This window comes from Wickerhamiella sorbophila (assembly GCF_002251995.1).
Source record: "Wickerhamiella sorbophila strain DS02 chromosome Unknown contig1, whole genome shotgun sequence".
In the NCBI taxonomy this organism is placed as follows: Eukaryota; Fungi; Ascomycota; class Dipodascomycetes; order Dipodascales; family Trichomonascaceae; genus Wickerhamiella; species Wickerhamiella sorbophila.
The window spans coordinates 2,569,763-2,583,840 of record NW_020193984.1 but is presented as its reverse complement, the minus strand read 5'-3'; the positions used below and the strand labels follow the sequence as shown (position 1 = coordinate 2,583,840).

Genomic DNA, 14,078 nt, shown 5'->3' with positions numbered 1-14,078 from the left:
ATGTCTTTTTAATTTTCGAATGCATAATCCTGCAGCTAAACTTTTCACTTAGTAATGGATACAAGCGCGCCGTTGAAGGACATTTTAGAGGAATATAAGGATAAACCGGTGGACCATGTGTTGAAGGAGTTGAATAAGGTCCCGTTCTTTATGACGGAGATGCCAGATGAAGAGAACCCTGCTGTCGAGGCTCTCAAAGCTATGGCATACGAGGGAGAGCCCCATGAGATCGCCCAAAACTTTAGAAACCAGGGCAATGATTGTTTCAAACTCAAGCAATACAAAGATGCTATTGCGTTTTATACCAAAGCTCTGGATCAGAGCTGTAGAGTTGATGAAATTGAGCTGGCATGTTTGGGAAACCGGGCTCAGGCTAATTTGGAGCTGAAAAATTTCCGTCGGGCCATCAATGACTGCACCAAAGTTCTTGATCGGGACCCCAAGAATGTCAAGGCGTGGTACCGTAGCTCCAAAGCGTTTTTGCTGTTGGATCGGAGTGATGAAGCGATAGTTTGTGCTGATTACGGCCTGCAATGCGATCCTGGAAGCGCTGATCTACAGACAATCAAAAACTCGGCTGCTACCCGCAGACAAAAGCTTAGAGACATGGAAGAAGCTCGTCGTCTTCGCCAAGAGCAAGCCGAACTACAACAGAAAACGTTGAACTTAGCCCTTGCCTCTCGTGGATTCACCAGGGCTTTTGCAGAGGCAGATGCTGATCACCGCAGAGCCGCTGGCGAGCTCAAATGTCAGCTAGAGAACCCTAATGATGCTACATCACACCTGTCAGTTCCAGCTCTGCTCTTATATCCTCTTTCGCTGGAGTCGGATATTGTGGAGCAAGCCAGTGAGACCGACACAGTCGGAGGTCTTTTGGAGATGGTATTCACTCAACCGCCTCCTTGGGCTACCGCAGACTACCGACTGGGAAACCTCGAAGTGTACGCACAAACCAGAACTGGCGGCTTGGCGAAAGCTCCGCTGAAAGCGTCGTTGGCGAAGCTTTTTGGAACGCAAAAACCAGATATTATTATGATTGACGATCTTGCTCGGCTATACGTTGTGCCTAAGAATCAAGCAAGTCAGTGGTTATCTACGTGGGACAAGCAACAGGCGCAGTCTCAATTAAGTTATTCAAATTAGTAGGAATAGATGAAGCTTGGGTTCAAGTCACCAGCTAATTTCTTTTGCTCGTCAGTCATGGAATCCCATTTGGCGTCTGCCTTGCCACTGCGCTTTTGACGGTTGGCTTTGTACAGAATGAAGAAGTACAGGAGTCCGACCAGGAAGGACCAGCCGGTCATGGCTAAGCAGGTGGCCACACCCCGGACGTACTTTGGTGCATCCTTGGTTTCGAACAAAAATGTGGAGGGAATACCGCCAATGTTACCGAAACCAATCATCCAGCCAGACAAAACTGCCTTGCGATAATGTCCAGCCACGTTCAAAGTGAACCAGGTGATTGATAGTGGTAGAGCAGCGTACATGCCCATGCAAATCAAGAAGCAAGCGGCGTATCGGGCGTTAACTTGATCGGGTTCAAAACCTAACAGCATTGCGAATCCAGTAATGCCGACGAAAATCATGAGCGCCATAAAGGGGAAACGCATTCTGGTCCAGTCCGAGACAAACGACAGAATCATGCTAACGCCGAAGGTTGCGATCCAAGGGAAAATAGAATACACCTGGGTCTTGACATCGGAGTACTTGAAGGTCTTGATAATTGCTGGAGCGAAATAAGTATAGCCATAGGCACCAATGATCAAACCGAAATAGACGAAACCAGACAGGATAATCTTGGGGTCCTTGAACGGCTTCAAGTAGTTCTTGAGCGAGCTGTCTTCGTGTCGAGAGTCACCCTGGTCAAGAGATAGCTTGGCCTTGATGAATGCACGTTCGTTGTCACTGATAAAGCGAGCCGTCTCAGGGAAGTCTGCAATGATGAAGAAAAAGCAGATTCCACAGAACATCGTGATAGCACCCTCAAGAATAAATAGCCACTGCCAAGATCGCAGGCCGTGAGCACCATCCCACTGGTGGACGCCATAGGCGATTAGGCCGCCAAACGCGCCAGCAAGACAGGTGGAGCCGAAGAAGAACGAGTATCTTTTCTGAGCCTCGTCGCGAGTATACCAGGATAAAATAAGATATGTGCACCCAGGCAACATACCTGTTTCCAGCAGACCCAGCAAAAAACGGGTTGCCAACAGCCCGCCATAGTTTTTAACAAATCCCTGGGACAAAGCCACGGCACCAAACCCGATAACACAGCATGGGAGCCAAATATGGGGGCTCAAGCGCTTGAGCAGAATATTAGAGGGAACCTCAAAGATACAGTAAGGAACAAAGAAAACAGTCAAGGCCACGTTATACTGGTTACCGTGTAGGTTGAGGTCCTTTGCCAACCCATAGACGTTGGCATTACCCATATTGATGCGGTCCAGATAGGCCAAAACATAAAGCAGACAGATGGACGGAATAATCATCAGGTCCATTTTCCATTGCAGCTTTCGCCTGTTGACCTGGTGGATCTCGGCCAGCTCTTCGATACGAGCTTCGATTTCTCCGGAGGTCGGGAGCTTGTCGGAGAACTTTGGCAAGTCAGAGCCGGACTCGTCAACGTAATTGACATACTCTACCTCGGAGTGCTTTCTATCGTCACTGAAGCTGTGCATGAAAAGTGGTTTGTGCAAATATGGAGGTACCGTGTGCCTTTAAGCACGAAAAGAGGCACAATGGCGGGGAACGCTGCATACTGCAGCTGGGTACAGGGCCGATCTTACGTAACCGAGAGGTCTTGGACGGATAAAAACAGAGCGACTGTGCTGTTGTTCAATATGAAACGACATGCGAAATAATTGATCCTTTTGTTTTAAATCAGTGATATGCAGTACTTTATCTGGGCGGTCCTACAAACGCTTTTTCGCCTGATCTGTTGTGAACCCTGCTGGACTTTCCCCCCAACCACCGCCTGTTAGGGTTATTCCGCACAGGCCGATCAGCATGAGCTTTTCGACAAACTAGGCGGGATTCCGGGCGATCTGTCGGCTAAGCGGATGATGGCTTTTCGCGAAGCTCAGCAAAGCGCTGTACATCGTGGATGCCGCACTCAGTTTTGGCCTTGCCCTTCCAGCGGCCAGCCCTTTCGTCTTCACCCTCCTTGACCGGTTCAGTGGAGTGGTAGTCGCCAACCGATCGATAACCGCGATCTAAAAGCGCATTATAGGGTACATTGTTGGAGTTGATGTACTCCTGCACCTGCTGGAACGACCAGTTCGCCAGCGGGTTGATTTTGATCAGCCCGGTATCCGTAACTTCAACAATAGGCAGATCCATGCGAGCCGCTCCTTGGCTGCGTCTGCGTCCAGTGAACACCCCCTTGATGTTGAAATCCTTGTAGGCCCGATCGGCAGGCTCTACCTTCACCAGGTAGTCATAATACAGTTCGTTTTCGTCCCATAACTTTTCTCCGTACCGCTCGGCAAATTCTTGTTCTGTGGCCACTCCTTCTGGACGATACACATGCAGGGCGGTCTGGGGGTAGGCCTGCTTCACTTTTTCCACCAGGTCCAGCGTTTCCTTGAAATGGTGCAGAGTGTCTATGAAAATCAAATCGACAGGTGACTTTTCGGGGTGGGTTTTGGCGATAATGTCCAGCGTGACCAGACCCGATAGGCCGAAGGCTGTGGTCTGATAGAGGCCAGGAATCGTCAAAATCGCCCACTCAATGATCTTTGCCGGCTCCAGGTCGGCAAGCTGCTTGTTGACGTGCTCCAGCACCTCGTTCGAAAACAACGGCGCCGTCGACATCTTCGTCAATGGTGAAGTAAGCCGGTATCGGGAGGTATGGGATTTAATATACTTTGGTACATAGGGTAAAAAAAAGAGCGGAGAGGGCTATATAAGTACAGCAGACCGGAATAAATACTACTCTTTGTTCTTGCGAGAACTCAAAAGAGAGCCACCAGTCCACCAGGCAGCTACGCCAGCAACCAGGCCCCACAGGATCGTCTTATCCCGGCCGGGGAGCTCGTCTTCACAGGGCTCCTCGTCTCGGTGCTGTTTGGGGGCGCCGTCTTCTTCGGTAAGGTTTGAAATAACACGGCTGCCGCTGGCGTCGAACACCACTGCAGTGCCAGACTCGTCTGGAATCCGTTGCTTCACTTTATGCGGTGCATGCTCGGCGGCTTTGTAGTGTGCGTCGGGCGGAACAACCATCCGGGACGGCAATTCGTCCACAGGAGCATCTGCAAGAACATCCTCAGGCATGCGGAAGTAATCAATGCTCGAGCTGTCGTTTTTGGCATCGACAGAAGCCGTGGTGGAAAAATTCTTAGCGGCTACAGACACCTCGCTGCTGACAGTCTTGGCCTGTGCGGAAGTGCTAAACTGCTGGGTAGCCTCGAAGGCCACAATACGATCAATGAGTTCTGACTTGCGGCCGCTGACCCGCAGCCCGCGAGTCTTGCACTCCGTCTTGAGTGCGTTCACGGTCAGAGCAGAATACTGGCTCTGGATCGATGACAGTAGATGGCTGGGGGTGGCCTTCTTAGACGAACTATGAAGACCACGTAGCTTGGGGATAGAACGAACGGCTCGAAGAGATCGAACTGGTGTCGACATTGGTGGAGAAGATGCAAAGTTGCTAGGAATCAGGCGAGGTTTGTTTATAGCTTACCAAAACGGACTCAGGCTTGGGTCACGTGCCAAGCATTTGGCGTCTCAGGCTGGGCTAGTCAACTGATTACAAAGCCGGGCCCTTTTTGGATCGAAGGTCGGAATATAGTACCCGGTAGGTATGAGTACCCTGGGGTTATTGGTTTAAATAGACCGACCGCGAGCGATTAGACAGATTTCGAAGCAGCTAACTTTCCCGCTCGTTTGCCAACACAGTTAAGCAAAAGCCGGTATTATCGGCTCGCAGCCCGGCAATTGGCCAGCCCGCGGCGGAGGGTGCCATTTAAATGGCTGCCCACCTTGACAGTGGGATTCGGCTCCAGAAATTGCTTCACCCTGTAACCAATTGACCGAGGGCCTTCCGAACTAGCCAAGTTGCAAGGGCCCTGCCCCCAGAGGACCGGTTACCCGGACGTTGCTCCACACTTCATAAGCTGCAAGCTTGCCCAATTCTCCCAACTATCTACAATGGTTTCTGCAGTTGCTGTTCTTCGTGGCGATACCAAGGTTTCAGGTGTTGTTCGGTTCGAGCAGGCCTCCGAGTCTGAGCCCACCACTGTCTCATGGGAGATCACCGGTAACGACCCCAACGCTCTCCGCGGCTTCCATATCCACCAGTTCGGTGACAATACCAACGGCTGCACTTCCGCTGGTCCCCATTTCAACCCCTTCGGCAAGACTCACGGTGCTCCCGACGTCGAGGAGCGTCACGCTGGCGACCTGGGCAATGTCACCACCGACGCCCACGGCGTTGCCAAGGGATCCAAAAAGGACTCCTTCATCAAGCTCCTCGGCGAGAACTCGATCGTCGGCCGCACCGTAGTTGTCCATGCCGGCACCGACGATCTCGGCAAGGGCGGTAACGACGAGTCTGCCAAGACCGGTAACGCTGGCGGCCGCAATGCGTGTGGTGTCATTGGTATCACCAACGCTTGACTAGGATCGACCAAGCCCCAGCTGTAATTAAGACGGTTTCTGGGCGTGCGGTCGACGGAAAGGTCAATTGCAACATGAAATAAGCTTGCTCTTGACCAATAGTGGCCTTTGGTTTTTTTCTCTAAGTACACTTTCTCTTTACAATCAAGTTTTGTTAGTCCAGAATAAATCTTAGTTACCAAACCCCTACCCGAGACTCTCGCTGCCGTTTTTAGGCTGACGCGACATCTCCAACCCGTTGTTTCCCCCACTCCCGGGTAACAGCAATGTTATTGATGAGCTAAGCGGACTTCCCCAAAACTCTCTACCTCGCACCTTTTCTGGCCCCGTCTCCGTATGGCGTTATTCCAACGTTTCCACCGGAGTTTGCGGATTGGTAGGGGCAGACGGAATCGTCAGAGGTCGGAACCCAAGGGGACAAGGCCCGCAGCCGAGTCCCCGAATGTCCACGCGCCCGTTCACTCGGTCGCTGGACCCCGTCCCCGCACTATGTCTTTTGCGTCAGGCGACACCCACGTCGCCCACGACATGATTGACGTGGTGGATCTCAAGGAACAGCAGCCAATGGTATCAATTGGCGTCTCTCCTCTTGATGTCGCTGGCATTAGCACCTCGCGTATGCGTCCAGCTATGCTGCCCAAGGACGTGCTCCCCGACATTTTCTACGGCGACGTGGGTGGTGACTCAACATGCCACTCCGCGTCCACAGATTTTTCCCGGCCTGCGGTTGAAATGAAGAGCTCGGTTAGTTACTGCTCTGACCTCACCGACTTGACTCACGTCGACGACGGCTTGACCGACTGGGGCCTCCCCAAGGTTCTGGTCACAAGCTACGACGAGGAAGTCGTTGAGGACAATGCAGCAACCGTCGCTTCTTTCACCAACGACAACGTCTGTCAGGATGTCGACATGGAGTCTCTTTTCGACGTCGACCTCCCTCTGCCCGCGCAACCCAGCCCTCAAACCAGTACTATCTCCAAAACAATGAGCGTTGTTTACCTTGCGATGCTTTTGCAAAAGAAGGGTATCACTCCCGCGCGTTACCAGCCTCAGAAACCTTTGCGTTCTCACAAGAGCCTAGCTCAACTCTGTAAGGAGGCAAGGGACGAAGAGGTTAAATCCTCATTTTTGGCTACTTTTGTGCCAATTTGGGTCTAAAGTATTATTTTTTCGTTAAATTTTTTAGTAAAAACACTTTTGTATTAATGCACTTTTTTCTACGTTCGCTTTGCCTTGGCATGCCGGCGACGCGATTCCTTTTTCAAGATGTTCTTCTTGATCTTCTTGCGGGCATGCGTGGCTGGGGCAGTCACCGCCTCAACAGATCGTTTGGTACGACGCTCCAAACGCTTGGTTTGAACTTGTTGCCGTGCCGCATTGTAGAGATGGAGATACTCCGTAGTTCCCAACGCCTTGTGGTAGATTGTCAGGGCCTGCTGGGCTAGATCTCGAAGTTCAGTCTTCTCATCATCGTCAAGGTGCTGAGTTAAAACGTACAGTCCCAGAATAGCGCTTTCTGCCAGTGGCTTCAATCGTTCGGCACCGAGAACTTGTGCAAGCGAGGCAAGAAGCTGCACAGCCGCTGTCTTGCTTCCTACTGTCTCAGGGTTGTGAATATCAACACGCAAAAGTCCACTTACACGGTTGAACAACCACTCTGTACATTTTTGTTCTCCAGTCTTGGTTTCAACCGTGGGTGCGGGGGTAGTAGACTCCCAGGCAGTCACCGTGTAAACAAGGTTCTTTACGATTTGGACTCCATCGGGTTCAGGTAAACTGGGAGCACCCATTTGACGCATGAACCTGTTTGCTGCTTCAGTCAAAAGCTCAGTAGACAGAGGCTTCCCTTCTGTTTTGGCTAGCGTGTAATAACTGCCAAAAATACGACCAGCTAAGGCACGAACCCAAGGATGAGGGAACAAAAGTGCATCTTCTACGAGCTTGAGAGTTTCAAGCGAGATCGATTGCTGAGACACATACTGCAACACAAAATAAACAAGCTGCCATTCGACTTCAAGCCCAGATTGTCTGCGACTTCCTTCAAGGACTTCAACAACAGTCTTATCGATACGTTCTTGAAGCTTTTGATTGTCCAGGTACCCACCAGCTTCGCCCATCATCGCAACAACTTCCATTCCTCCACGAACCAGCAAGTTATTAGTTCCAAGTTTGCTCAGCCAGGACACACAGTAGTCAATGATAACAGTCTTAGAGTCACTATCCACTCGGGTCAGCAGCTCTTTGATCAACTTGGACGCAGTCGAACGGCATTCTGCCTCATCGTCATTTACAAGAACAAGAACAAGGCCAACAAAGAACGAGGTCAGTGTAGCCTCGATCTGCTCCTCGTGGACTTTGGTGATAACAAGTCGGATCATTTCCATAACAGACAAACGACCATTAGACGAGGGGTATTGTAAATTAGAGACCAAGAATGCAAAATGCTTATCGAGCCTCTGTTTGCCATGAGGGTATTCAAGCAAAAACTGAAGATATGCAGATCGACAAGCTGTTCTAACCATAGCACTTTGGTTTGTGACCATGACCTTTGCAATCTGATCCATCATGTCGTAGAGCTGAGGGAGTAAAAGCTTACGGCTCAAGATAGCACGAGTGAACCCAATCGATACACCTTGACGATCAGGTTCTTCGATGTCCGGTTTGATGCGATCTAGAATGTAACCAATACCAGCCTCCTTGAGTTCAAAGTCCGGTTTGTGCTTGAAAAGCATTACCAGGAACTTCAAACAAGCCTGGCATAGCTCGGTAGTTGTTGACGAAGTCGTTTTAATAAGTGCAAGAGTCCTCCTGCCAAGGCTGGTAATGCGATCATCAATACCCGGAACAGCGATTCGAAGCGAAGATGTTGCAAGCTTCAAGGCAGCAATCTGAGTGTCTTCCTGATTACTTTGAATGGCTTCTTCAACAATAGGAAGCAGGCCTTTGACATTTGCAACCGTCAACAACTCAGTGGCACCTAGCATTGTGCGGAGGGCGTCAAGCACGAATGTTTGCAGCAAATATAACTGTTTCACATATAACTTGCGTGCACCATTAGTTTCATCCCAATGGCGGGAAGAAAGTCGAACAGTGAAGAATGCCTCTGACTCCTTGGCCGCTCTATCAAGAATTGCTTTTCGATCGGTCGGCAAGGACCCGTTCGCGAGCTCACTTTCACGCTCCTGGCGCTCGGTTGCCGAAGTACACATTTTGTACATTTGGAAGCACATAACCAGGCCCTGCTGAGATTTTGAAACCGCGTTACGGTGAAGGCCATTCGAAATTCTCTGCAACAGCTCGCTCACCTTTCGTTCAGTCTTTAAATTAATCTTTGTGTAAAGCAGCAGATCCTTGATGGGCTGAATGAAGAGACCAAATTGCGGCAAATTAATATTAGAGGCAAGAATCTCGGCGGTGTCAAAGCTCTTGTGCTGTTTGACCTCCTTGGCGCTTGTAACATAGCCATCACTATCCTTTTCTTGACCAGTAGTGCCAAATATATCCTCAATGATAATATCGCTAATACCTTCAACACTGGCATCCAAATCGCCAGGGACTATGACATCTTTCAGCTCAAGAAGGAGCGAGTGCACAGTAAAACCCAACACATGTAATTGGGCACCGCGACGCAAAGCACTGCTGAGCTCCGAAACGATGTAAACAAAATAATCTGGTCCCAAGATTTTAACGACACGACCAAGGGTTTCTCGAACTACATCACGCAGTTCTTGCGTCTTTGAGCGAAGGATTTGGCAGAGGCCGCTGAGTTTTCCTGGCAGTTCTCTCTCTAAATCATCTTTAGGCAAGCTGCGCAAAAAGTACACGATTGGGATGGCTAGCGTGATACGCTCGGGCAAGTTCTCATGCTCATTCGTCTTCTGGCTCATAACCTTGTGTAAAGGAGCAACAACTTCATTAGCAACAAAGTCAGCATACTTTTCAGGCTTCGGCAGCTCGAAATGCGGGTTTTCGACCGCAATACCCATCGCATTTACCAGCTTGACGTTTTTGCGAATCTCCAATGGTTTTGTGACAACTAACGAGACATAGCGCCGGACAATAGCTCTGAATTGGTTCCAGGTAATATGTTTGGTTAATTCACCAATTGCAGAAATAGTATCATCAGCCAAGTTATTCAGCTCACCATCTTTGTTACCACTGTAAGCCACAAAGTGCTCGATAATAGGCAAAAGAATCTGGGAAATCGAAGTACCAGAAAGCTTGCCCTCGCTTGCGACAGAAGAGAGCCGTTGAACTGCACGACGCCTGCGGTGAACCTGGATATGCTGGACGTTGTAGAAGAAGTCAACCTCGTCGTCGTCTTCAACATAGAGATTTTTCAAGTCTTGAATGCTTTCGACAGTCTTATTTGTGTGAACCAAATGGCCAAGTACCTCGAGGTAAAGGAGACGGAAGGCCTCGTTACTTTCTCTGAGACCCAATTTGATAGCAGGCAGAACAGCGTCATTCATGATGGCAATGTGTTCCCCGCCGGCCCCGTTAAGAGCATCAACAAATCTTCTGAGACTGTAGGAACTGTTGTTCCGCAAAGCCAACTCCTCTGGATCCTTGATGAAAAATAGCATGTTGTACACCAAGACCAGCCAATCCATCGATGTCAGTTCTAGATACTTTTGCTCGTTGATGATAGCGAAAGCAGCGAGGCGTCGGTCGAAATCAGGCAAGCCGAGCCGGCGCTGATCGAACGAGTTCAGCTCAACCACTAGCTCACCTACTAGCTCATACTTGGGGCAACGAGCTCCAAATGAAGCATAGCAGCGAGCAAGATTCTCTCTGGCACGGCGGTCACTGAAAAGGCGAAACATTTTAGTCAAATTGACATATGCCTCGTCAATCTTTGCTTCGGTAACTGACTCGTCAACTAGCAATTTGCTCAGCGAGTCCAGAAGAGTCGCCTTGACGGTAGTTGGCACCTTACCAGTAGGCTTATTCAATGCCAGCAGGGCCACGCTGATCAAACTATCGCGTGTTTCCTTTGAGAAGCAATCACTATCACGATCCACGAGTTTGTTCAACAGACTAACTTGCTGGGAAAGCGCATTGATTGAGAACTCGCGTTCAAGGAGCGAAGGGAGATGGTCAATGACTGTAGGTACCACAACTTGAGCAAGTTCTGAGTTTGCCTCAAGCAAATTATCCACAAAGCCCAAAACTAACTGGACAACTGATTCCTTGACATTGGCAAAGGTGATGCAGGACACAAGTGCCTCAGCAAGCTTAGGTCGCAAATAGCCTACGAGGCCAATGTCACCTGATAAAGTAGAAACTAGTACCATCAAGGCAGATGGCTGTTCAAGGTTCCGCTGACCGAAATTTACCAGTTGGGGGTTGATCAAGGTCTCGTAAATACGATCAATGTACTCTGCCCACAATCCCTGCTCGGCAATTGAAGAGAATAGGCTCTCCAATGTTTTGGTGGAACTTTGGCGAAGCTGCTTGGCTGACTTGAAGATATGCTCCTCCGACTCACCTATGCGCTCAACAACCTGAATTATATTCAAAAGTGCAGGTACCACAACATCTAAAGCGTGAACCATAAGGCTCTGAAGCTCGTGGATTGTATCCTGAACAAGCGATAGGTAACCCTGTTGACGTCTAAGTGATGAGATATCGCTGCCAAACTCAACTTGTTCGGCAGCAAGCTCGTTGAACAGCTTGATATACTGGGGTTCTAGCGAATGCAAGGCTGTAAGAACAGCATGTCTCTGAGTTGCTCGAATACCACCAGTGGACTTTGCAATTTGGGCTCTACCATATAATAAGCGGACAACAATGGGCATAGCAATCTGTCTATCATCGTCATGGATAGCATGCTCTTGGCCGGTGCCTTTTAATCCAACAATGTGTGTCATCTCATCCTTCAATCTAGCGTCGTCGGTGAGAGCGTCAAGGTTATCACGGTATTTGCGGAGAACGGCAGCTGAGGAGCTGTTGTCACTCAGCACACATTTGATAGCGAGTTTCTGGATAGGAAGATGCCGAGATCCCAAGAAATACAAATAGCGAGCATACAGTTCGTCGAAACGCTCGAGTTTACGTGGTTTGGTGAACTTTGCAAAAAGCTCCAGCAGGGCAACTCGATCCTTGTATGCGGTCTCTTCACCAGCATCGTGTAGGATATATGGGGTCAAAGTGTCACCGTGCGATTCAGCAGTTTTGGGTATCTGAGCAAGAACCTTGATAGCAAGTGAACGAAGGTCTTCTGGTACGGGGACATTAGTCTCATTTGCGGCTCTGATTTTGAGGGCTGTTTCCGGATCTTCGTAGTCCGCCCAAATATGACGGCCCCGTTGTTGAACCTTGCTGAGGAACGTACAGTCCAAATCATGAATATGGGGTAGCTCCGACTCCATCACATCATCTCCATAGAGGGCTTGCTGCTCAGGGGCATCTTTGATCCACTTCAATGCGAGTTCCCAAATAATTTCCTTGTTTTTATCAGACAGGACAGGGACCTGTTCTAGAACTGCGGTCCAAATGGGCTGGAAGCGACTGGTTAAAAGACCAAACATATAGCGGGGAACAACCAGATCCACAATGTAGTTTGAGCCGGAAGTGGAGTAATTTTTCGCCAAGTTGCGGATATGCATAGCGAGGTTTCGGGAATTTGAAACATCGATAGGGATCTGGTCGATTAAAATACATTGATCGAGTAGAGGGGTTGGGTACAGCTTTTTGCAGATCTCGACAGCAGCAGACCGAATAGCAGCATTCCACGACATTGTACTGTCCAGCAGTAACTCGACAAGGTGCTTCTTTTCTGATTCGCTGAGCTTGCTAGGGAGACCTAGCGCCAAACCTTTCAACAAACTTTCGCGAGGATCGAGGTAACTGAAATGTTCAAGAACAAGCTTGTAATTGGCCGGGGATGGATCCGCTAAAAGCAGAGTGCCGCAAATATCGGCTTGCAACCCACGAGAGCTGCTCTCAACTTGGACCTCTACGAGCTTTTTCAGTAGTCCAGTGAACGTGTCATCGAGTACATGGATTTTCCACCATACCTCGAGCAAATCTTTGGCATTGAATTTGGTCTTCTTGTTGACTTTCTGATCCATATCAAGAAGAAACAGGCCAATACACTGGTCCAGAGCATTTCCCGAAACTAATTTGGGTAGTGCGAGCTTCTCAATAAACGTTTGTGTGACATCAGAATTCAGCTCGGAAACAAGAGTGTATACTCGCAACGCAGATGAAGTGTCTTTCAAGGCTGAAGAAACTTGGCCAAAGTACTGACTGGTTGCCTCGAAACTAGCATTAGAAAGAACAACAGCAGTAGCAAAAACAGCATCGACCGACAGGACCGGATCATTGGACAGCAATCCGACCAGCTTTTTGTATATCTCGCCCCAATTGTGAACGCGGTCACCTTTGCGAAGACCTGCGAATGTGAAGAGCAATAAAAAGTTCAAGCTGGGATCTGCCTTTCCATAATTTAGCACCGCATCATACAGAGGCTGACTGCTTTCTTTACGAACGTGGTGCAGCACCTGAACAAATACGTCGCAAGCAAAGTTGTAAATATACCTCGTACCAACCTGGACTACCGAATCAAGCAGAGCGGTTGCCAGCTCACGGGCTCTTGAGTGCAGTCCACTTCCAGGCCCTTTCATTGTGTTGGCCAAGAGAATTGAGGTCGACTTTGAGTACTGTGGGTTCTGTTGACGGTCAACGTCTTCAATGATGTGATTCAAAATAAGAGACAGACTTTCGTCTGAGCATTTTCGAACAAGGAACGCCATAGACTCGGCGGCGAAACGAAGCACAAAGCCCCGCTGTTTATGGTCTTTACCGAACAAAGTGGAAAGTAGATCGTACGTGGGACGCAAGTCAGTGGTCAGTAAACGAGCGAGATACTTGAAAAGATACGCCAAGCAGTTGAAAACTCGTTCGTAGAGCTGCAGATCCGGCTCACCATGCATGTTCTCGGTGATTTCTATGAGCGTGGTAAGCGTGGGGCCAAAATAAGGCTCGAAATCACTGCCCATATCGTGGGCAAAGTGCGTGATCAGGTCGAGGATCGGTTCAGCAGAGTGTGCATCAATGCGCTTTGCATGCTCTAGAAGAAGATCCATGATTTCCTTCTGGTTATGGATGATCAAGGGCAGGCTCAAAGAAAGCCTTGTCGCCTTTTCGGCGAAATTCGTAAAGTTTGTGGCCAAATTGAGCTCAGACCACTGACCAAGTGCTTCAATGAAATACGAGCCATGCTCAGCGTCAGGCAGCTTGCGGTGGCCGCTCACCTTGCGGACCGGATCAATCCTGATCGCAGCAACCCGGTCAGTGAACGGCACAAAAGTGTGCTTGCGCACGTCACTTTGTGTCGCTCTTTTGGCTTTCATTGAAGAAGCTTAGATTTTTTTTTTGCTTACAGTGCAGCGGCTTGCATAGGGAGTTTTTTGTCAGGGAAAGGGCAGGAGCCGTTGGAGAGAGAGGAAGAAGGTGTT

General features: G+C 49.3%; 7 protein-coding genes across 7 annotated transcripts; 3 read left to right on the top strand and 4 right to left on the bottom strand.

The window, feature by feature from the left end:
• Window positions 1–54: 54 nt before the first annotated feature.
• B9G98_01610 (Hsp70/Hsp90 co-chaperone CNS1) lies at window positions 55–1,143 on the top strand (the record flags this gene model as incomplete). Its single annotated transcript, XM_024808168.1, has 1 exon — window positions 55–1,143. The coding sequence occupies one exon, from the start codon at window positions 55–57 to the stop codon at window positions 1,141–1,143; it is 1,089 nt and encodes a 362-aa protein (XP_024663936.1).
• Window positions 1,140–2,675, bottom strand: B9G98_01609 (hypothetical protein; the record flags this gene model as incomplete). Its single annotated transcript, XM_024808167.1, has 1 exon — window positions 1,140–2,675. The coding sequence occupies one exon, from the start codon at window positions 2,673–2,675 to the stop codon at window positions 1,140–1,142; it is 1,536 nt and encodes a 511-aa protein (XP_024663935.1).
• Window positions 2,676–3,048: 373 nt separating this feature from the next.
• On the bottom strand, window positions 3,049–3,810 carry B9G98_01608 (Phosphoadenosine phosphosulfate reductase; the record flags this gene model as incomplete). Its single annotated transcript, XM_024808166.1, has 1 exon — window positions 3,049–3,810. One exon carries the CDS (start codon window positions 3,808–3,810, stop codon window positions 3,049–3,051), a length of 762 nt encoding a protein of 253 aa, XP_024663934.1.
• Window positions 3,811–3,927: 117 nt separating this feature from the next.
• Window positions 3,928–4,623, bottom strand: B9G98_01607 (Altered inheritance of mitochondria protein 34, mitochondrial; the record flags this gene model as incomplete). Its single annotated transcript, XM_024808165.1, has 1 exon — window positions 3,928–4,623. One exon carries the CDS (start codon window positions 4,621–4,623, stop codon window positions 3,928–3,930), a length of 696 nt encoding a protein of 231 aa, XP_024663933.1.
• Window positions 4,624–5,145: 522 nt separating this feature from the next.
• On the top strand, window positions 5,146–5,613 carry B9G98_01606 (Superoxide dismutase [Cu-Zn] 1; the record flags this gene model as incomplete). The annotated part of the gene is made up of 1 exon (XM_024808164.1): window positions 5,146–5,613. One exon carries the CDS (start codon window positions 5,146–5,148, stop codon window positions 5,611–5,613), a length of 468 nt encoding a protein of 155 aa, XP_024663932.1.
• Window positions 5,614–5,949: 336 nt separating this feature from the next.
• On the top strand, window positions 5,950–6,771 carry B9G98_01605 (hypothetical protein; the record flags this gene model as incomplete). The annotated part of the gene is made up of 1 exon (XM_024808163.1): window positions 5,950–6,771. One exon carries the CDS (start codon window positions 5,950–5,952, stop codon window positions 6,769–6,771), a length of 822 nt encoding a protein of 273 aa, XP_024663931.1.
• Window positions 6,772–6,830: 59 nt separating this feature from the next.
• B9G98_01604 (U3 small nucleolar RNA-associated protein 20) lies at window positions 6,831–13,973 on the bottom strand (the record flags this gene model as incomplete). Its single annotated transcript, XM_024808162.1, has 1 exon — window positions 6,831–13,973. The coding sequence occupies one exon, from the start codon at window positions 13,971–13,973 to the stop codon at window positions 6,831–6,833; it is 7,143 nt and encodes a 2,380-aa protein (XP_024663930.1).
• Between the last annotated feature and the right edge of the window lie 105 nt (window positions 13,974–14,078).